This window comes from Pristis pectinata, chromosome 13 (assembly GCF_009764475.1).
Source record: "Pristis pectinata isolate sPriPec2 chromosome 13, sPriPec2.1.pri, whole genome shotgun sequence".
Taxonomy (NCBI): domain Eukaryota; kingdom Metazoa; phylum Chordata; class Chondrichthyes; order Rhinopristiformes; family Pristidae; genus Pristis; species Pristis pectinata.
In genome coordinates this window covers 29,761,071-29,783,530 of record NC_067417.1, presented here as the reverse complement: position 1 = coordinate 29,783,530, position 22,460 = coordinate 29,761,071, and the positions used below count along the sequence as shown (strand labels likewise).

At 38.2% G+C, this 22,460-nt stretch overlaps 1 protein-coding gene across 2 annotated transcripts in view; it reads left to right on the top strand.

Annotated features, from left to right (window-relative positions):
* abcc12 (ATP-binding cassette, sub-family C (CFTR/MRP), member 12) overlaps nt 1–19,467 on the top strand; it is an 86,402-nt gene extending 66,935 nt beyond the window's left edge. For both annotated transcript variants that reach the window (XM_052028072.1, XM_052028073.1), the window contains 10 exons: nt 2,815–3,041; nt 6,091–6,228; nt 6,349–6,535; nt 9,543–9,632; nt 9,724–9,913; nt 12,164–12,323; nt 16,903–16,981; nt 18,021–18,134; nt 18,792–18,956; nt 19,249–19,467. In XM_052028072.1, coding sequence (XP_051884032.1) covers nt 2,815–3,041; nt 6,091–6,228; nt 6,349–6,535; nt 9,543–9,632; nt 9,724–9,913; nt 12,164–12,323; nt 16,903–16,981; nt 18,021–18,134; nt 18,792–18,956; nt 19,249–19,341 — 1,443 coding nt within the window. In that variant the 3' untranslated portion in view covers nt 19,342–19,467. The remainder of the gene's footprint in view (nt 1–2,814; nt 3,042–6,090; nt 6,229–6,348; nt 6,536–9,542; nt 9,633–9,723; nt 9,914–12,163; nt 12,324–16,902; nt 16,982–18,020; nt 18,135–18,791; nt 18,957–19,248) is intronic.
* Nucleotides 19,468–22,460: the final 2,993 nt, after the last annotated feature.

Genomic DNA, 22,460 nt, shown 5'->3' with positions numbered 1-22,460 from the left:
ATCACCTGGACTTACTACACCTTGTCAGCTGTCTGTCAGGTAAAGACACCAGTTCATTTGGCTCTCTGCATCCTGCTGAGGTGGTGGGGACTAACAGCAGCCAGTCCAGGCAGTGGATCAAATCCAGCTCATTTTGGTCCAGTGTCTCAAAATGCATTTTGTTTAGAAATTCCTCTCTCTGTTAACTATTTTTTTTCCATTCTGCCTTGTGAGTGTCCAGTCCAAACTGAGTGCTAATAAGCAGATGATTAAATGTGTTTGTGGCATCCATTGGGAAGAGAAAAAGTATACACCATTTGTAAATCCTCAGGGATTATTGTTCATGAAATACATATTAACAGGTTGTTCACCATTATTTACCCAATTGCTTGTAAAAACAAGTACAAAAATTAGAGAGGATAAAATGGTGATGCATCATTTCATCACATTCACTGACCAGCAATCTTCTATTTAACATTTTTCTTTTCATAAGCAAGACTATAATTTACTTACTTATTATGACAGTACAGGAGACCATTGAGCCTATTGTCTCTCCCAGCAGAACTATCCTATCACCCCATTTCCCCTTTCTCCTTCTTTCTCTGGAGCCCTACAACTTATTCTCTCTCAAATCCCCCTTAGATTCCTTTCACTATTTGCATTAGCCAATTAACATAACAAGCATCTTTGAGATATAAGGGGAGAATGGAGCATCTGGCAGAAATCCACAGGGTCACCAGGAGAACAAGCAGTATCTGAATTCAGGATCAAACCCAAATCCGTCGAGCCACAGGGAGCAGCACAAATTGCTGTGCCACCCTGTCCACCAACCCCTTCTGCCTATCTGTATGCAAGAGCAGCAACTAACTGAATTTTATCAGTTTATACTTTATCATTTCTGTCCTGCTCTATTATGTTCCCATTGTAATTCTCTAATTAACAAATGATTGCTTGTTTTCAATGTCAATCCTGAATCCAATATTCTACTGAATACCAAAGATTTGACATTTTATTTATAATAACAGATGCTAAGTTTAACTTGCCTGTTTTTCAAATTTATCATCAATAACCACTTGTTCATGTGCAAGGGTCAACTTCTTTTGAACATAGAACATAGAACAGTACAGCACAATACAGGCCCTTTGGCCCACAATGTTGTGCCGACCTTTAAACCTCGCCTAAGATGATCTAACACCTTCCTCCCACAAATTCTTCCATATGCTTATCTAGTAATCTCTTGAATTTGACCAATGTGCCTGCCTCCACTACCACCCCAGGCAGCGCATTCCATGCCCCAACCACTCTCTGGGTAAAAAACCTTCCTCTGATTTTGCTTGGATTTTTATTCTAAAATTTCTCATGTTAAAGTTCACAGATTGGTCCCCAGTAAAGCCCACAGCATTATTTATGTTCGTGTTTTTGAATGCAACATACGTAATGTTGTAACAAGAAGAAAATTTCAACCTTTCCTAACAATTGGTCCAAGGACAATATTTGCATTGTGTTTGGGAGTAGTTCCCAGGGGTGTCTGGGAATCCTGTCCACTCACCCTGTTAGGCTTAGCAGATCTCAGAAACTAAGCAGACAAGTTGGTTAGTATTTGGATGGGAGATAGGAGATTCTAGAGGGGAGGTAGGTGTCACTAAGGTTATAGAATTGCATACAGTGGAAAACACATTAAGATGCCCTGATGGTTGCAGTGGCCTTGGACTGACCTTGACTTTGATAGTACCATATTCCCATACTTCATTAGCTACATATTTTACAGGAAATGGTTTGAATGCCTATGAGTTAATTCTCTGAAGGTGATTGGGGAGGAATCTAGCTAAGCACAGCAAGGAGATAATTAGGGGCAAAACCTAGATTTCTTTCCATCAAATATTGCATGTTGAAAGATTGGGTGCTTTTTCTATCTGTCCACATTACATCCAGGGTTGTGCCCGGGAGTGGTTCCCAGTGATGTCTTGGAGTTCTGCACTGCTCACAATGTGAAGTCTACTAAATCTAGACTCACACAGAGCTTCAGCAGAGGAGGGAGGCCCTGGGGGTTTAAAGGCAGAATGGGAGAGGAGTCCCAGGAGTGAAACAAGGTAGCATAGGAGACATAGGCAGGGGTTTATAGGCAGCAAGGAGAGAGCCCTGGGGAGTTTCTAGATAATGCAGGAGAGAAAGGTTTACCTGGTTTCAAAGTTGTCGTTGGAGATGAAAATGAAAAAAAAAACGGAATCTAAAATAAAACCAGAAAATGCTGGAAATACTCAGCAGGTCAGGCCATAACTGTGGGAAGAGAAATAGAGTTAACATTTTAGGTCGAAGACCCTTTGCTTTCATCAACGCTGTGTTTGAAAACAAGGCCTTGCCTCCAGTTGTCTTGGATCTCCTCCCCATTAGAGCAAGAGCTTGATCCATCGGGTCTGTGTGGTTGCTGGTGGGTATACATGCACAGGCATCTTCCACCGCTCAGAACAAAGGGAAGTATATAATCTTTGTTAGCATGTGGTATAGAATGTGTTAGGTGTTTTGTGTTACTTGATATTGTAGTGCAATTTTATATTGAATAACATATGCTTCTAAGTTATTTCTCCAGATACATAGTTGTAGTTTCTGCCCAGTTTTCACTATAGAGGGGAGAGAACCTATAAGTGAATAGTCCTTATGTGAACACTTGACAGGTTACATGAACATATTCAGTGAATGGGCAGTCAAAATGTGTTTGTGATGTAGAGAAGCTCAGTCTGCAAATGCTTTGAAAAATACTCATAAAAGCATCATGGCAACTGGGTCATGAAAACTTAATCTGGAAATAACATTTCTTCTTTTCTCTTTGATCCAAAGATCTTACACTGTCCAATGAAGTTCTTTGATACCACCCCAGCTGGAAGGATTATCAACCGTTTCTCCAAAGACATGGATGAAGTGGATGTTAGACTACCTTTTCAAGCAGAGAATTTCCTCCAACAGGTGGTGATGGTAACCTTCACAATAGTAACCCTGGCAGTAGTGTTTCCATACCTACTCATCGCAGTGGCAATCATAGCTACAATATTTGTATTATTTTTCAGGTTAGTTCCATAAGTTTTATTTAAATTAATTCATGGGATGTGAACATATTGGCAACGGACACTTATTGTCCACCTACTTGGCCCCCATATAGATAAGGCAATTCAGAGTCAACCACACTGGTAGGTTTGGAGTGACAAATACACTAGAACGATTGAGGATGGCTTTGAGATCGAGGATATCCTTTTCTGAAGTACATTAGTGAACCAGATGTTTTTTATTTCAACAATTCAACTGTTTCATGGTTACTGTTACTGAGACAAGATTTTTTTAAAATTCCAGATTTAACTAATTGCTAGAATTTTAATTCCTCAGCTGCCACAGTGGGATTTGAACTCACAGCTTTTGATTAATTGTCCAATAACATAGACATCGACATAGTCATTGAGCCACCATATTTTATGCATCTGACAAAATTGGGTGGAGCCTAAAGGGCAGGGCTGTTCAGTTATAGACTCTATGTAAATTCAGTTCAATTTCTTCTACAAAGGATTTGCTAGTGTATTTCCATGTCAGAATTCCTAATGTACAATCTTGGCAGATGAAGCTCTGTGTGAGGATCACAAAATCATAAAGAATATCCCATAGAGAACAATGTTTAAAAAGTTATAGATGGTAAATTGAAAAGCTAAGTTCTCCTTAGGAAGATTTAAGTGACAAATTGAGGTTATATGTGAGTAAGTTGTAACCATACATCAGAGCTGAAAAGGAAAACTGCAAATTTCAAGAATACATGACAGTTTTACCAATATTTGAAGAGCTGGTTTTACATATTTTGAATTCATGCTTTGAAAATCTACCCCCCCCACCCCCCAAGTATTCTGATGAAAGCCCTGTACTTGAAATGGTAACTAATCTTTCCTCCTTTCAAGTACCAACAGGCTTACTGTATACTTCTGTTTTAAAGTCATAATTCACGCCTCACTGTCAGCCACCTTCTGCTGAAAGTGTCTCAGCACTTGTGATAGTTACAGGTTTAGTTATTTTGGTCTGATCGGAATGCTACAGCAGCTGCATTTTGCCGGGGAGACTTTCCAGTTGTACTTCGTAATGTCACTTCATTATGATGATCATTTTAACAATGGCTGAATACTCACATCTGAATCAGCACGCCATAGATCAAGTTTAATTCCAGATCTTGAGCACATAATCCAGGCTGACACTTCAACACAGCACTGACGGAGCTCATCTTTGACACCTGTGCTTTCTTTCCAATGAAACATTAAACTCAGACTCATCTGCCATTTCAGCCAAAACAGAATTCAAAAAACATCATGGGTGTTCCCATTCTGGTCAGTATACCATTGGTCCTATCTGGGCTGTGAGACCATGTGCTATAAAAATGCAGCATCAGCTTTATCCAGATTGTTTGCTGGACATTGGAGATTGGAGCAATAATGAAGGACTACATTGGTTTACAGTGGTCCTCTCCCACACAAATCATTTAATGAACTGAGGGGTGTCCTGCAGACTTGGAATGTAAGTAGTTGCACAGATGGGGCTGTCTGTCAGGGCAATGCTGTATCCTCCCTCCCCAGTTCCCCTGTAATGTGATTCAGAAGGGGTTAGATATCTTGATGGACTGAGCAGCCATTGAAGTATTAAAGTGATAGTATCGCAAGGCTTGGCACATGGAAAAAGCTCCCCCCATGAATAGAAAAGAAAATTGATCAAAATCTAAGCCAAGCATCCAGGTAATGAAAAATATGATAATAAACTGACTATTATATATACACATATGTAACTGGTCCTTACAATATAAATTATTTACAAAAACAATGGGCCAATTCTTCTCTTCAGAACACAGTAAAAATAGACTGTCAATCACTCTGGCACAAAACGCAAAAATTGATACCACCTGGTACTTAAGTAGGCTTTGACCTCTCATTGAAAGCAATGAGCAAAACATGCATTGGTACTCTACACACGGAGCATGGGCTAAGATGTAATTCCAGGTGAATCAGGAAAAGCAGCCCAACTGATTCATTAAACATCCACTCAGCTAATCAACATTACCAGTTATTTCCCAATGTATTCTAATTACAATCTTAATTAAAATAAAAATTAAAAAAACAATCTGCAACAAATTCCACAATCAAGTGCATGTTTTATTTGGAGTTGGTGCTGAAAGTACTCAGCTATTTCCTTGTTCAGTTTCTCATTGGCATATTTACAAGAAATCTTCAGCTGATTTTTAACATTGCTATTTGGAAATAGGAAAGGCAAGTCTACACGATTTTTGGAAAGAGAAACAGTCAACGAAGGGTCACAGACCAGAAACATCGACCGTTTCTCTTTCCACAGATACTGCCTGACATGTACAGTTGTTGCAGCATTTTCTGTTTTTGTTTTAAGTTTCCAGCATCTGCAGCTGTTTTGATTTTCATCTACACAATTTTTAATGCACTGAATAAAGTGTTCCCATAAATTTTCATTGATTGTTATTTTTCATTAATAAGTTAAATTCAGTGTCAAATTAGTACAGTTGCTCCTCAAGGGTCTGCATTCTGTGTCAATTTGCCATGAGTAATTAATAAACTAAAGCCTGTCATTTTTGATTTTTTTATTCATCAACAAAGAACATAGTAAATGTTAATGGATATTATAATCAGATTCATATGAGTGTTTAAAAAGAAAATAGCACACAGAATGCTTTCAGAACTCACATGTCGTACTAAGCATATTGTCAAAATAATCCAACTGATGAGGAAGACTTTAATTTAAGTTTGTGAGTTGAATCATCATGTGCAACTTGATGAGATCAAGATTATGGTTAAACATAGTGGAATATAGGTAAATATGCTTCCAAAATGCAACGTGATGTGGAATGGATTCATTCACTGAAGGCCCAGCAGCTATCTAAGCATGTACATGTTGAGATCTTTGTACACATTGCATTTCTAGAAGCCAATTATATTGATAGAAGTTTCAAATTGGACTCATCTGTCCTTTCAGTCCTTATTTTGGAAATTAATGACATAAGAGAAAGTAATTCAAAGAACGGTAGGAAATCTATAAAAAGAAACCCTGAATACTACTTTTATTTTGTAGACGCTTTCGAAATAGTATCAGAGAATTGAAAAGAATAGAAAATATTAGCAGATCCCCCTGGTTCTCTCACATCACTTCAAGTATTCAAGGTCTGAGCACAATACATGCCTATAATAAAACAAACGATTTTATTGAACGGTAAGTAGAGCTTTTATATCTTTGATATCATGCTCAGCATAAGAGGCTGATTGATTTTTGGCAGGCCAACTATTGTTTCAATCTAAAATTGTTAAAAAAGTGTGCATTGTCCTTTTACAGATTTAAAGACTTAGGTGATAAGAATTCTAGCCATTTGTTACTGTTCCATTGTTCCATGCGATGGGTCGCCGTGAGAATCGATTTCCTCACAGCTCTCATAACTCTTACTGTGGGTCTCTTTGTCATCCTAAGTCCTGACTCAATTCCTGCATCAAATAAGGGTCTTGCTTTATCATATGCTATTCAGGTGAGGAAACTAATTCAATTTTACTTGTCTTATTTATCCTATTATCTCCTGAAGGACAACAAAATTGTTTCTGGGATAATACTAGTCAATAGAATTCTGGACAAAAGCAATTTCAACATGTTTTTACTATTCAATGAAAAGACATTGGACTCGACAAGAAGAGATTGATAACAAAGATTCAACCTTGACCACATGACAAGACTATAAAAAGAATTATCTGTGCTGTGCTACAAACAATTCACATTTAATGGTGTTTTCTTGAAGAGTAAATTTATAGATTTCAAATCATATTCATACAAAATGAAAAGAAGTCCAGCCCAGCTTTTTTAAATTTAAGGCATTATGTTGTTGAATCCTTAGAGCAAAAGGGCACTCAAAATACAAAGTGCAGTGAGGTTTACTTATAAATTTATCTTCAGATATGTAATATTGTGTCTCTGGGGTCTTTAATAGAGTTAAAAAGTTTCACATGTTTGATCAATAGAGTCAAATACATATCTTTCATTCTGTATCTTTTAATTCATTGATCGTATATAAATCTAACATAATTGAATTGCTTCTAAAATCCTGAGGATAAATAGCACCATATTTCCATGTAGGCAGCCAGGTTCGTATATGCATGGGTTGGAGATAAAATCAAATCATTGACATTCTAATTTCCTGATCTGTGCTCTTGTTGAGTGCAGCTCTCCTCTGACAGAATTAGTGAATTTAAACCTCTCTAGGGTATACACTGATGTTCCTTGCAGCCATATAAATTTTATTGACCGGGTGTGACATCAAGGTGCCCTGGTAAAACTCAAGTCAATGTGCATCAAAGGGAAAACACTCCATTCTTTGGAGTAGTACTTCACATAAAGGAAGATGGACATTGTTGGAGGTCAGTCATCGCAGACCCAGGATGTAACCCTTGTTAGGGTCATTGACCTGATAACATTAATTCTATTTCTCTTTCTACAGGTGCTGCCTGATCTACTGTGTGTTTCCAGCATTTTCTGTTTATTGTCCAGTTGAGTTCCTGGTCAGAGTGGGGTGGGGGGGGGGGGGGGTCCCAGGAATTGAAGGTGGGCTACTCAGCGAAGGTAATCCCATTGAATGTCAGGGGTAGATTGTTAGACTCTCTCTTGCTGGAGATGGTCATTGTGTAGCATTTTTGTAGGACAAACGATACTTGCCACTTATCAGCCTGTGTCTGAATGTCATCTGGATCTCCCTGCATGGAGGAATGGACTGCTTCATTTGCTGAGGAGTCATGAACATTGAACAATGTGCAACAATCAGTGAATATCCTCACTTCTGACCTTATGATGGAAGCTCATTGATGAAGCAGCTGAAGATGGTTGGTCCTAGGACACTGACCTGAGGCACTCCTGCAGTGATGTCCTGAGGCTGAGATGATTGAATTACAGCAACCACAATCATCTTTCTTTGTGTGAGGTATGACTCCAACCATTGGAGTGTTTTCCCTTTGGTGCACATTGACCAAATGCAACAATGCTACCTTGGTGTAAAGGGCAGTCACTCTCTCTTCACCTATGGAACTCTGTTCTTTGATCCATGTTTGGATCAAGGCGTTGATGAGGTCTGGGTCTCAGTGGTCCCAAACTGGCCATTGGTGAGTAAGCTCGACTTGATAGCACCATTGACGATCAAAATGGACTGATTGTGCAGTAATTGGCTAGATTGGATTTGTCGTGTTTTTTTTCTTGTTAATAGTAAATATCTGGGCAATTTACCACATTGTCAGGCAGATGCCAGTGCTGCACTTATACTGGGACAGCTAGGCTAGAGACACAGCTGGTTCTGGAGCACAGTTCTTCATAACTGCGGTTAGAATGTTGTCTGGTGCTGCAGCCTTAGTTGTATCCAGTGGTCACTGATTATTTATTAATTATCATGCGGCGTGAATCAAATCGACCGGAGACTGGCTTTTGTGATGGTGGAGTTTTGAGAAGGAAGCTGTCGAGGATCATCTATTTGGCACTTCTGACTGAACATAGCTCAGCCACAGTTGGAGTGTTGTACCCAGTTATGGATACCACACATTAGGGAAGATTAAAGGCTTTAGACAAGGAACAGAGAGATTTTCAAAATTACTCCAGGAATGAGCGACTTTAATTTTGCAGATTGACTGGACAAGCTAGGGTTGTTTTGCTTGGAACAGAGGAGCTTGTCTTGTTTGGTCTGATAGAGGTAATTCAGATCATGGTGGGTATAGACAGACAGAAGCTGTGAAGAGCTAGGAGACATACAATGAAGGTGCTTGGCAAAAGAATCAAAAGTAACATGATATATGTCGTGGGTGGTTAGGGTCTGGAATGTGCTGCCAGAGATAATAGTGTAGATTTTTTCAATTGTTTTTGAGGATTTTTTGAGTTATTGAGTTATTTTTGAGTTATAAAATTATTTTGAGTTATATAAAAAAATTAATTTGTATTCATATGTACCTGAGCAGTTGTGAACTCGATGAACTGAATGGCCTATTTCTATGCTGTATCCATTCTATGATTCAAACTGTTCAATACTCAGTTATTATCAAAAAAAAGGTGCCTTGATGGCATTAGTGCCCATGAATTTCAGACATTGGCATTCTAAAGAATATATAAGTAGGTTTCATTCAAACAAGGACCTTGACACCTTGAGGCTCAGGGTATTCAATCAAGGGACTTGCAACAAAAAAATCACACAGAGCATGTTAGGGGTATGGAACCCGTTGCCGAAAAGGCTGGTGGAGGTAGAAACCTTTATCACAATTAAAAAGTACCTGGATACATACTTGATGACCCATGGCTTGCAGAGTCATGGGCCCAGTGCTGGAAGGGGGAATAGGTTAAGTGGCTTCTTTTCAACTAGCAAGATGCAGGGGGTGTCCTTATGAGATGTTAATTTTCTTTGAATCTCTGATTTCTATTTGATGAAGCTTGTAGGTTTACTTACTATTTTCTCATTTTATATGGATAATTTTACAAATATATAACACTGAATCTCAAATGTTCTGTGCTCATAGCTGACAGGATTGTTCCAAATGTGCATACGAATGGGAATTGAAACAGAATCCAGATTCTTATCTGTAGAACGAATAATGGAATACATACTGGTGAGCACATAAAGACAGAAATAAATTCTGAATCCCAATTCATTTAAATGTTTCTGTTTCATTGTTATTTACATTTATATATCTTTATCAGACTGGTATTTCAGAAACTCCACTTCATGCTATAAAGTCAAATGTTCCCAAAAACTGGCCAAATTGTGGTGCAATCACATTTAAGAATTATCAGATGAAATACAGAGAAAATACTCCAATAGTCCTAAAGGGACTGAATTTAAATATTGATCCTCAGGAAAAAATTGGAATTGTTGGAAGAACAGGATCTGGTAAGATATAACTGCCCTTTGTTACCACTTTTGAGTACATTGGCAAATTGAAGGTCTTGTTCATTCAGAGCCTTTAACAAAAGAAATGATTGTGGGTGACAATAGTGTATGGTCACTCTTTCCTAAACGTCATCCCTTATATTACTCACATAACCTATATTATTTCCTGAAATTAGATGTATCACTGCTACCTTCTTAGTCAGTCTAGGAACAATTCTGGTGCCCTGTGATATTCCTACCTCTAACCTCAAACTACTGTTGACTAATTACACTCACTTATGTAGAACCTGACTTTTTTTCTTATTTAGCTTCATATGCGTTTTCCTACTTAATTTACATTGTTCAGTAATGCACAATTTAATGTAAATGTAAGAACTTTTCTCTTCCTATCCTTTAAGTGTCACCACAGAGACTCAGGTTTTGCAGGATTCCTATTTCATCCCTATGACCTAGTGCTGTTATTGAATGTAATGGATCCACATTACTTTTCTTTTTTCTGTTATGTTGTAACCAGCATTGTTCAGCTCTGAATATTGACTTTTTAACCACAACTTTGGTTTATTAAATCCTAGATTCTAGCAGATGAAAAATAAAATCTGCTTTTAAAAAGAATAAGGCCAGTCACTGACCTGAAATCTGAAATCTTGAAATATTTGCAAGTACTCTTTCATCGATCTCAGGAGTTTATATTGATTCAATTTTCCATCTAGTAGAGTCACTGAAGGCAAAAACAAAACAGGCAACTAGAATTTAAGGGTGCAAATTGAAGGGCTTACTTTCAAACATATGTTCCAGATCCAAGATGAGACAAGAACAAGTGTACAGCAGCTTCTATAGTCATGGGCAGAAAACTATTAAACAACTTCAGTACAATTAACACTATTATCAGAATATGTAATGGAAGTTTTTGTGGAGGAGTGCTTAAATTACGAATGAAAACCCATAACAAATGTTCACACATTTAAGAATGGCAGTGTTCCTAAGCTAGTTTATATCACCATATATTGTAATGACTTTAATGATGCATTTACGGCAGAACAAATCCACCAAAGTTAAAACTATTAACATTAAAACTTCTCCAGGTTTCTACTTGTAAAGCACAAATAATTAATTTAATAGAAATTGAATATATAAGGAAAAAAATGAGCAGGGGTTAAGATATTTGCAGAGCTGAACTAAAATCTGAAAGAATTCAAAGTTTTTAGGATTGATTAGGAGAACCAAAGGAAGTAATCCTTTTTTAGCATTAACCTTGGTCACCCTGCTTAGTTGTGTTAAAGGATAATTTTATGATTTTATGTTACTGTTCTCAGTATATTTAAGGAGCAACAGAGGTGTGGCAATGGCAGCATTGCCCCATTCCTGCAATCCATGACTCCTTTCTCTATCCTGAAAGTAACCAGCATCAAAGGGTTCAGATGAAGTTGTCAGAACTTAGCAGGAGAAAGTTGGAAATTACAATATGCAAAGTATTGCCTCCCTGCATTGTTGTAAAAGATCTCATGGTACTATTTCATAGAAGAGCTAAAGTAGTTTTTCCCAGTGTCTTAGGTGATAATTATCTTTTAACCCAACACCATAAAAAATTATCCTTTTCATTCTAATGTTGCTGCTAATGGAAATGTGCTGGTTGTGTATTGGTTGCTATGCTTTCGAACTCACTGTACTTCATTGGTTGTAAACAGGACTTAAATTGTTAAGATTTTATTTTTGGTTCTCTTTTTTCGGGGGGAAGAGTTGGTGTTTATTAGGCATTTGACAAAGAGCATGATTGAATATTAAGGAAATGTCACTCAAGGGATCCATCAATTTTTGGTCTCTATAAAGTACAATTAATTCAGAAACAGTAATAGTAGCAATTAGAGAATTGTTCAGGCTTAACAGGTCACTGGCCAGCACATCCCATGAACAAATGAGATTAATAAAGTAGTTTTATGAGCATTTCGAAAGCCACTTGAGGCACATTTAAAGGAAAAGGAATGGAAATATAAGTTCTGTATTGTTTGCATTATCTGTCTGCTTGGATTTTCACCTGTGAGGAAAATTTTTTTAAAAATTACTTTCCAAGAGGTCCTTTGGTGGTGTTTTTACCATTTTTGTTTGTTAAAGCAAAAATTCATGCCTCAGCTGTAACGCCTTTACATAATTGCAAGTTATTTTCTTTCATGATATTCCTGAAGTCCTGGTTGAGCTCCTTATATTGATATGACTTAGATAATATACAATATACTAAGAAGTTTATTGTTGCAGGAAAGTCGTCATTGAGTGTTGCATTGTTCAGACTGGTTGAACCAGTTACGGGAACAATCCTGATTGACAACATTGATATTTGCACTGTTGCTCTGGAAGATCTGCGAAGTAAACTTTCAGTCATTCCACAAGATCCAGTTTTGTTTGTTGGTACAGTGAGGTAGGATTCTTCATATATTCCACAATAATTGCCAGATATTGATGGCACAATACAGTTTTGCTTTACTTTTAATTTACTTTTAATTTACTTTTGTGGAGATTTTTGTATACAATGCATTTTCCTTGGATTTGCAGAGAATTATTCCCAGCTTTTCAACCATACCACTTAGAGTTATAGAACTGGAGAATGGTGACAGCACTGAATCATCATTTGCCGTATCAAGCCTGCACTGCTCTTTGGAAGTGCAATTTAGTTAGTCCCATTCCCCAGCTCTTTCCCTGGAGTCCTGCAATTTATGATAAGTGATAATTGAATCTCCTTACAACATCTTTCAGGTAGTGAATTACAGATTTAAAATAGCCTCATGAAAAATAGATTGTCGTATCATGCATTGCTCTTTTGTTAACCATTTAAATTCAATATCCTCTGGTTCTCGGATTTTCTGCTGATGGGACTGGTTGCTCTTAATTCACTTTGAACTTCTGCTTCAAGATTTTGAACACCTCCATCAAACCACGTAAATTTGCTACAAAGAAAACCATCCAAGGTTCTCCAGACCCTTACACCCAGAACCATACCACACTGACTCTCACGTGCACTTTCCCTATGTTTAAGGCACTTGAACAGCAAGATGTAGTGAGACAGGGACCTAATGCAGGGAAATATGATTTGTGTAGATGAGCAAAAAGCTCAGCATGGATGCTGTGGGCCAAAGGGCCCCTTTCTGTGCTGTGTGATTCTATGACTAAGGATTTCACATAGAAAATAGTGTGGGACTATTTGGGTGGGAGTTTAAAATGAACTATTTGGGTGGGGGTTTAATCTCTCTTTTGCAAAAACACTTCATCACTGGTTGGTAAATGTGGTCTATAATAACAAATTCAGATTCACAGCCTCACAAATTCACAGTCTCATCTCTCACATGTGCAACTGAGGATATGCCAAAGGACCTCAGAGGTACAGTAATCACAAGGAAAGAGACAAATGTTGATTGTAGTAACTACAGAGGAGTCTTCATCAGGAATCTCCTCAACCACCTTCTCCCAATTGCTGAAGAGCTGCTCTTTGAATCACTGTGTGGATTCCGCCTATCCAGAGGGACAATGAATGTGATTTTCACTGTGTGTCAATTCCAAGAGAAATGTGGGAGCAGCACCAACCACTATACATGGCCTTTCTCAACCTCACCAAAGCCTTTGGCTCCAGCATTGAAAAGGACTGTCAAACACCCTCCCCAAATTTGGCTACATGCAAGAATTCCTCTCCATCTATTGCAATATCGCATGCAAGTGTTATTTTAATGAACAGATCCATGACAAACCCAGACACAGACTGTTGTCAAGGAAGACTGCATCATCGCCCCATCACTTTATATAATATTTCTAACGGTTTTGCTGCCCCTCATCTCCAACAAGTTTCCCACTGGAGTACAGCTGACCTACAAGACAAATTGGAAACCATTCAACCTACATCACCTCCATTGCAGATCCAAGGTCACCTCCACTTCAGTAGTTGAGTTGCAATGCACAGACCATGATTGCACATGCATACATTTGGAGGCCGAGCTCTAAGTCATAGTTGATTTGTTCACTAAAGCATATGAGCAAATGCTCCTTATAGAACATAGAACATCACAGCACAGTACAGGCCCTTCGGCCCACAATGTTGTGCCAACATTTTATCCTTCTCTAAGATCTAGCTAACCCTTCCCTCCCACATAGCCCCCCCATTTCTCTATCATCCATGTGCCTATCTAAGAGTCTCTTAAATGTCCCTAATGTATCTGCCCCCACAACCTCTGCCAGCAGTGCGTTCCACGCACCCACCACTCTCTGTGTTAAAACTTGCCTCTGACATCCCCCCTTATACCTTCCTCCAATCACCTTAAAATTATGCCCCCTTGTGTGAGCCATTTTCACCCTGGGAAAAAGTCTCTGACTGTCCTCCCGATCTATGCCTCTTGTCATCTTGTACACCTCTATCAAGTCACTCCTCATCCTCCTTCACTACAATGAGAAAAGCCCTAACTCACTCAACCTATCCTCGTAAGACATGCTCTCCAATCTGGGCAACATCCTGGTAAATCTCCTCTGCACCCTCTCTAAAGCTTCCACATCTTTCCTATAATGAGGTGACCAGAACTGAACACAATACTCCAAGTGTGGTCTAACCAGAGTTTTATAGAGCTGCAACATTACCTGGCAGCTCTTGAACTTAATCCACCAACTAATGAAGGCCAACACTCCATATGCCTTCTTAACAGCCCTATCAACCTGCACGGCAACCTTGAGGGATCTAAGGACGTGGACCCCAAGATCCCTCTGTTCCTCCACACTGTTAAGAGTCCTGCCATTAACCTTGTATTCTGCCTTCATATTCAACCTTCCAAAGTGTGTCACTTCACACTTTTCCATGTTGAACTCCATCTGCTGCTTCTCAGCCCAGCTCTGCATCCTATTAATGTCCTGTTGTAATTACAGCAACCTTCTACACTATACACACCACCAACCTTCGTGTCATCTGCAAACTTACTAACCCACCCTTCCACATCCTCATCCAAGTCATTTATAAAAATCACAAAGAGCAGGGGTCCCAGAACAGATCCCTGCAGAACACCACTGGTTACCGACCTCCAGTCAGAACATGTTCCGTCTACAACCACCCTCTGTCTTCTATGGGAAAGCCAGTTCTGAATCCACACAGCCAAGTTTTCCTGGATCCTATGCTCCTGACTTTCTGAATGAGCCTTCCATGAGAAACCTTATTAAACACCTTACTGAAATCCATTATACTTAACATCCACAGAACAAAGGCCTTCTCCAAACCTGCTCCTGCTGTACAACACTGCCTCTTAATAATAAATGATCACAATAAGACACTGGATTATGTGGGGCACTTCCCAAACTTGGGATCCACCTCTCAGTGAAGGCAGATATCAATAATGCAACATCATCATTTTGGCTGTTTGAGGAATTGAGTGCTTGAAGATCAAGACATGAAACCTGGCAATAAGCTCATGGTATACTGGGCAGCAGTGATCCCTATCCTTCTTGTAAGCTTCTGAGACATAGACTACCTATTGCAGGCATCAGAATAAACTAAAGGGATACCAGTAAACAGTCTCCCCAAAATCCTCCCACTTTCAGTATAGGTGAGCCAGCATGCTCTTCCAGGCTAACATTCGCGGCACTGAGACCCTATTACACTCAGTCACTTCTGATGGGTAGGCCAAGTTGTTCGCATGCCTGACACCAGACTCTTGAAATACTCTGAGCTCCATCATAGCAAGAGAGTTCTAGGTGGACAGAGCAAATGACTCAAGGATGTTCTCAAAGCCTCCTTGAAATAATTGATATCCCCACTGACTCGTGGAAATCCCTGGCTCACAACAACTCAAAATGGAAAAGGAGTATTAGGGATGGCACTGAGAATTCAGGTCCATTCAAGTAACATTATGCATACATACACAACACAGAGAGCAGAAAGAGTGCATCAGATCTGGGCCGAATGGCCTAATTCTGTTCCTGTGTCTTATGGTCTTAAGTCATTCTCAATGTCAAGGGACTGCTAAGAAGTATAGTCTTGCATTCCAATCCACTTCTGAAATTCAATTCCATTGACTTTAATATAGAACACAGAGCTGCTCTTATATAGAGCATCTAGTAATACCATCCTGGGAAGAACATCTATGTACTTGATTTTTGTGCCTTTCACATTCTGTATGAAAATAGGTGGTCGGGATTTAAAAGCTTTCCATGTGGTACCAATGAAATTCCTCCCAAAGCTCTGATTCAAGGTTCAAAACACTTCATAACATTAAAGGCACATCATACAATTGAAGAACGAGGTAGTAGAAATAATGTGCAGGAAAAGTCAAGAAACTAATTCATAAGCCATCACAGTTTAGTCAACATTAAAGGGTTATGATAGTATCAAAGCCAGGTACACATTATTTTTATGGGCCAATGTTTCACATGAGATGACTTCTAAATTTCACTAGCATTACTAAAGACACAGCTGTTTTTTTCCTGGAAAAATATTTCAGACGTTACTACATCAAGTCTAAGTATCAAAACTTTGACGGCCCATTTTCCTCAGTGGACACCTTACACTACTATTCGCCTATACCTTCTTTTTTTGATGGATCAGGAAACATTATATGCTGCATTAACTGATGTCAAGGTTCTAATCCATGAATTGGAATTTACTATAACTAGAAAATGCTGGGTAAATTTGAAATATTGTAACTATTTGCATTACAGAAGTATTATCTATCAGGCTGTGTATTAAACAAGATAGTGTCCCTTAATAAAAACAGATTAGTTAAGATTATCAGAATGTTTTAATCAATAACATTGCCTGTATCCTGCCCTATTACTTTGCTCCGAATGTTTTATGACTCTTCACTAAACCTTGCAATATCTTATTTAAATCTCAGAGGTATTCAGCATTCTGACAAAAATAATTGTTGGCTGTTTTAAAATAATGTACCTTACTTCAGTCCCTTAGGCAGTTATGCAAATCTAGTCAATGAACTGAATTTATCTAGAGCTGAATAAATTTTGCACTCTTTCCACAGGTACAACTTAGACCCTTTTGGGAAGCACAAAGAAGATGCAATTTGGGATGCTCTCGAAAGGACTTACATGAAGGATGTTGTATGCTTAAAAAATTCAAAAACAACATTAATTCTCATTAATATTAATAAAGCAGATGATTATACTTTAAGTAATAACACTGGACTGTCTGTGGTGTTTAATTCCATCAATATATTTTTCATAATCACAGTTGGTGTTGATTTATAAATTATTTTGATAAGAATTATGGATAATGTGTTCGGTCATGGTTTAGGTAGCAAAATAGGTTTACTATTTACTTCAGTGAATTGGTAACTCGGATGTTATATAATCTCTTGACAGAGCAGCTTGCAAATGATAGTGCATGCATAATTTTTGGCTAGAAAAATCATATTGCTATACCATCTGTTTATTATCTAACCAACACTACTTAAAAAGTTTATCAAATTCAGCCCAGTCCACATACTATGTAACCTCTATAAAATAGAGCCCACTAAATATAAATAGTCATCTTGATAAAATATAAAACACTAAGACTATGAAAATATTTATTCCGTTATTTAGGAAAGCACAGTTCAAATATTCATTTACTTACTTGTTTTGTAAACTAGCCCAACTCAGAAAATCCATAGACAATCTGTAGCAGCAGTACAGAGGTGCAGCCAGTAGAGCCACTGCCTCACAGCTCCAGCAACCAGGGTTCAAACCTGACCTCTGGGGCTGCATGTGTGGAGTTTGCATGTTCTCCCTGTAACTGCATGTGTTTCCTCCAGGTGCTCCAGTTTCCTCGCACATCCCAAAAATGTGCAGGTTTGTAGGTCAATTGGCAACAATAAGTTGCCCTTAACGTGTAGGTGAGCAGTAGAATCTGGGGGAAGTTGAAAGGAAGGTGAGGAGAATAAAATGGGATCAGTGTGGATGGGTGCTTGGCAGTTGGTCTAACTCACTGAGTTGAAAGGCTATTTCCATTCTGTATGACTGTAAGAATAAGGCATTGAATATATTCCCCTACAAACACTGGTTAACAATCGCTGTTGAAATTTATGGGATAAACACAATCATTATCTGAGTAAGAAAGTTATTTCTGAATGTTCATTGTAAAAAATTAACTGTTTTGAAGGTGACAAAGCTTCCAAAGAAACTGGAATCAGAGGTGGTTGAAAATGGAGAAAATTTCTCTGTTGGTGAACGTCAGTTACTCTGCATGGCAAGAGCACTCCTGAGGAATTCAAAGGTAGGAAAAACAAAATGGAAATTAGACTAAAGGAGACAAAGAAATAAAGGGGTCCTGGATATTCCCAAGAAAAGTCTTGTAGCTGACAAACAGTTACATTAATGTAGGAATCCATCGTTCTGATACCTGCGCACTGATTTCAGGTTATTGGGTTTGCCACAATGTAAATGTTTTAAAGCACCAAAACTTGAAGCATGGATGGTATTAACCCTATATGGCAAAACAACTTCCTCATTTAGACCATTTATTATACTTCTCATAACTTGCTGTGCAATAAAATGAATTGCTTTTCAACCTGCTTCTGTTGTTACTTAGAAAAAAAAAAGTTTATAAAAATTAAATGAAATAAATTGGGTAATTTCAAGTGCAATATCTAGGCTCCTGTAAGGATGCAATTATTAGGATAAACTCATGTATACGTGTGAAACAAAACTTTGCAAATGTGGTCAGATATTCAATGAATTTTTTTAAATCACTGAAACCTTTAATTTCCTCACTGTACCCAGCCCACACAGTCCAATGCTGCATTTGTCTAGCTTATGAATGTCTCCACTCTAAAGTAATGCAGTGCCTTTGAACTGCATTGGGGTATCCAGAGTATGTAAAAGGTTTTTGTTTCTTTCTTCTGACTAATTTATTGTAAAATCTATCCATTAGATAATAATATTGGATGAAGCTACAGCCTCTATTGATTCAGAAACAGATTCATTGGTTCAGCACACCATCAGAGAAGCATTCAAAGACTGCACAATACTAACAATTGCACATCGAATAAACACAGTTCTGGAATGTGACAGGATTCTAGTTATGGATAACGGAAAGGTGAGGATTATCCTGCAGAATATTATTTTTATATTGCACAAATGCACCAAGCTAGTGTTATGTTATTAATACTCCTGACAGTACCTATGGGCTACCTTACAAATGGATAATTGAATGCAAAACTGCAAATAATATAAAATATTAGTGGGTATAAAACTAATCTATGACTATATCCCCAAGAATAAGAAAATGAGGTGATGGAGTATTAGCTGACACAAACTATTGTTTAAAATTTGGCTGTTCTTGTTAGAAAATTAATATCCTAATACTAATATTTTGCTATCACTTTCAGGTTGTGGAATTTAACACACCAGCTGTGCTGGTACAGGATCAGAATTCAATTTTTACATCAATGCTGGCTGCATCCAACAAAATGAGGTCATAGATATGCAGAGATAATTCAAATCGTTGGTCCTAACTTCTACTGAAAGATATTTTGATTAGATCAGAAGATTGACTCAAAGGACTTTGGATATAAATGTTCTTATGGAGCTGAATGCATTTATTTGAATAAATCAATCAATGTAATAAGCAATTACTTATATAATCTCATGTTTCAGCTGTTGTAAGTTGAAAAGAATAAATTGGTTCCTAGTACTATTATAGTAATAATATTAAAGTTATACATTATTGGTTTCTGAGGTAATTTATTTCAGGAATTAAACTATTAGAGGCCCACTGTAAAACAAAATGCTGATATACGCTGACATTAATTAGTTTATTAACCGAAGTTCCTCAATACTGTTACAAGTACCCACACAGATCAACTGCCACTAGCTCTCCCCAGGAAGCTGAAAGGAACTTAAATTGCTGCCTGACAAATTTTCAGACCAAAGTAGAGAGAGGCAGAATTAGCATGTTCTTGAATGGGCAGATTGCTGCAGTTTTGAACGGTAAGGAACCCAGGCAAGTTACGAGAGAGAGGTTTTCATTTATTTATTCATGGGGAGGTAGGTGGAAATGGGTTTGGGAATCGCTGTCAAAGCCAGCATTGGTTTCCCACCTCTAAATGATCTTGAAAAGGTGGTGATGAGGCGCCTACCTGAACTATAGCAGTGCTTGTGGCAAAGGTACTCCCAAAGGGCTGCTTGGTAAAGAACATTTCTGCACTGCAGACCAAATCCTTGAGATCTTTCTCTCCAGATTACCCTGGAGGCTATGACATGACAGCGAGCATCACATAAAGAGGATGCTCTGCCACATGGATGCCATACTTCTAATGTTCAAAGCTAACTACCTAAAACACAACTATTCTCTGATGAAATTTGACAACACTGACATCATAAACAAGCATATCTTATAATTAATTAATCCTTCAATTGCCTGCTTGCAGCTGCAATATTGTCAGTGCTAGCTCAAAACGGCTCAACCATTCAACACCATTGAGCGTTGCATTCTTCAATGATACAGTGATTAATAATGCTTGTAGATTGTTCCTTGTCAGCACATAATCATCCAAAATTACCAGCAATAGAGTAAAAGTGATAAACTCCATTTTCCCTTAAGCAGAGATCTAGCATTATGCCTCAGCAAAGAATGAAACAATGCGTGGATGATCTGACTGCCACTGCTGCTTGTACTTACAGAAGTTTTAGATCAGGAGGTGGGGTGGTTAGTGGGGGGGGGCGGGGTGGGGGTCAGCCAAACCTTTTGGCAATCATCAAACTGCTGACCTTCCAAATGCCTGCTGACTGGTGAAATGGTGCCTTTCCACACCATTGGGAACTGAATCTCTACCTTTGACCTCTTTTTCCAATGATCCATGCTCTGCTAAGAACAGTGTACTTTGGTGGTCATGGCCCAGAAGATGCATGTGTAACCAAAACTACAGCCCCAGACTTCTTTTGTACAGCTTATTGTTTCTCTTGGTTTGTTTAGTATTCTGCTTTTGCCTCTTTGTTTCTGCATATTTTCTGATCTGTAAATAAATGCAGCAGTATAATATAATGTGTTGCTATGATATTTCTGATATCCAGGATGATAGGAGATGATATCCTTCTTTTAATGCTTTAGCAATTACGTCTGAGGTACGTTAACACAAATGTTGCAGAATATAGAGGCATCTTATGGAAAGAGTAACCAAGCTCCCAAGATGAGGGAAATGTCTGAACTATTATAATGTGGTAAGTTGTATTGTGAACACTTCTAGGTGGATAATTTAGAATAGATGAGTACAACCTCACTCTTATCCCAACTCATGGAATAGGATTCTTTCATATGAAGTGGTTGAGTATCTGTCAAATTTCCAGTAATCCTTGTAATCTATTCCATGGTGAATCAACATTTCTTCAGTCAAGGAAGAAGACTAAGTCTGTCTCAAGACAGGGAACTTTTCAAAACCAGACCTACTTCATAATCGCATTCCAAGTAGGGTATTGATCAAATATTGGCTTTGCTACAGCCAGGACGGCTTGCAAGAGTGCTGTTCAATGAAGATGCACTTTTGATGGGCTAAAGGAGGTGGAACTTTATCTCTGCTAACAGCACAAGAGTGAAATTCAATAGATGCCCACGTCTGCATCAGAATTTCTCATTGTGGGGCATAGGGACAGAACCTTATTCTGGAGTCCCCCATTTAAGAATAAAAGAAACGTGAGCAGGAGTAAGACATAGAGCCCCTTGAGCCTACTCCGCCATTCACTGATTACAACATTGTTGTTGGGAAATGGTAATATTTCTTGGTGTGCATTTTGAGTAGCAGTAATGCACTACATGAATGCTTCACATTTTGGCCTAATGCCAGGGATTGGGTTTTTTTTACAAGATAGCATAGAACATGATATACAGGAAAATCACATCAACATCAGCTTTACACAAAAAAAAACTTTAGCAACTAATATAAACTTTGGCTGGATTTCCACCACATTTTTAAATTCTTCTGAAATCATCTTTTATAAAATCCATTTTTTCTCCTACTGTTTTCTATAGCACTTATACCAGGGGAAATTGAGCCACCGGCATCCTCTGATGCTTCCTTTTGATGGCTATTCTTCATATTTTAACAGAGATAATGTATGTACCTGGTCTATTTGAATGTGGAAGGCTTCACAGTTAAACACTTTCCCAACAATGGCATCCATGTATTTGAATTTCCAGCGAGGGACTGATGCAAGAGGAACGCTGGTTGATTTCTCCATTCAGTAGCCCCCAGGTATTGAGTCTGATTGTAGGGTTCTTCTCAGGGTGCTCCCTGAACTTAATTAATAATTATAAATTTGCATATAAATTTTGGCAGAGTTAACTGCATTAAAAACAATCTGATGTAGCGAGTAGTGAGAAATTAATTTAGCAACTTATGATATCTGATGGATCCCTATTTAATATTATTTTCTTGCAATCATTCTCACTGTGGGAGAAATTCCAGTTCTATGGTGTATCCAAAGAGAAGTCCAGGGGAAATTATTGCTTTGTTTCTAATTAAAAGAAACTCCATTAGTTTCCAAGGTAAATCTGCCCCTTGGATCTACAAGATTACAAGGGCTCTGCTGCGCTGATTGATTTTAG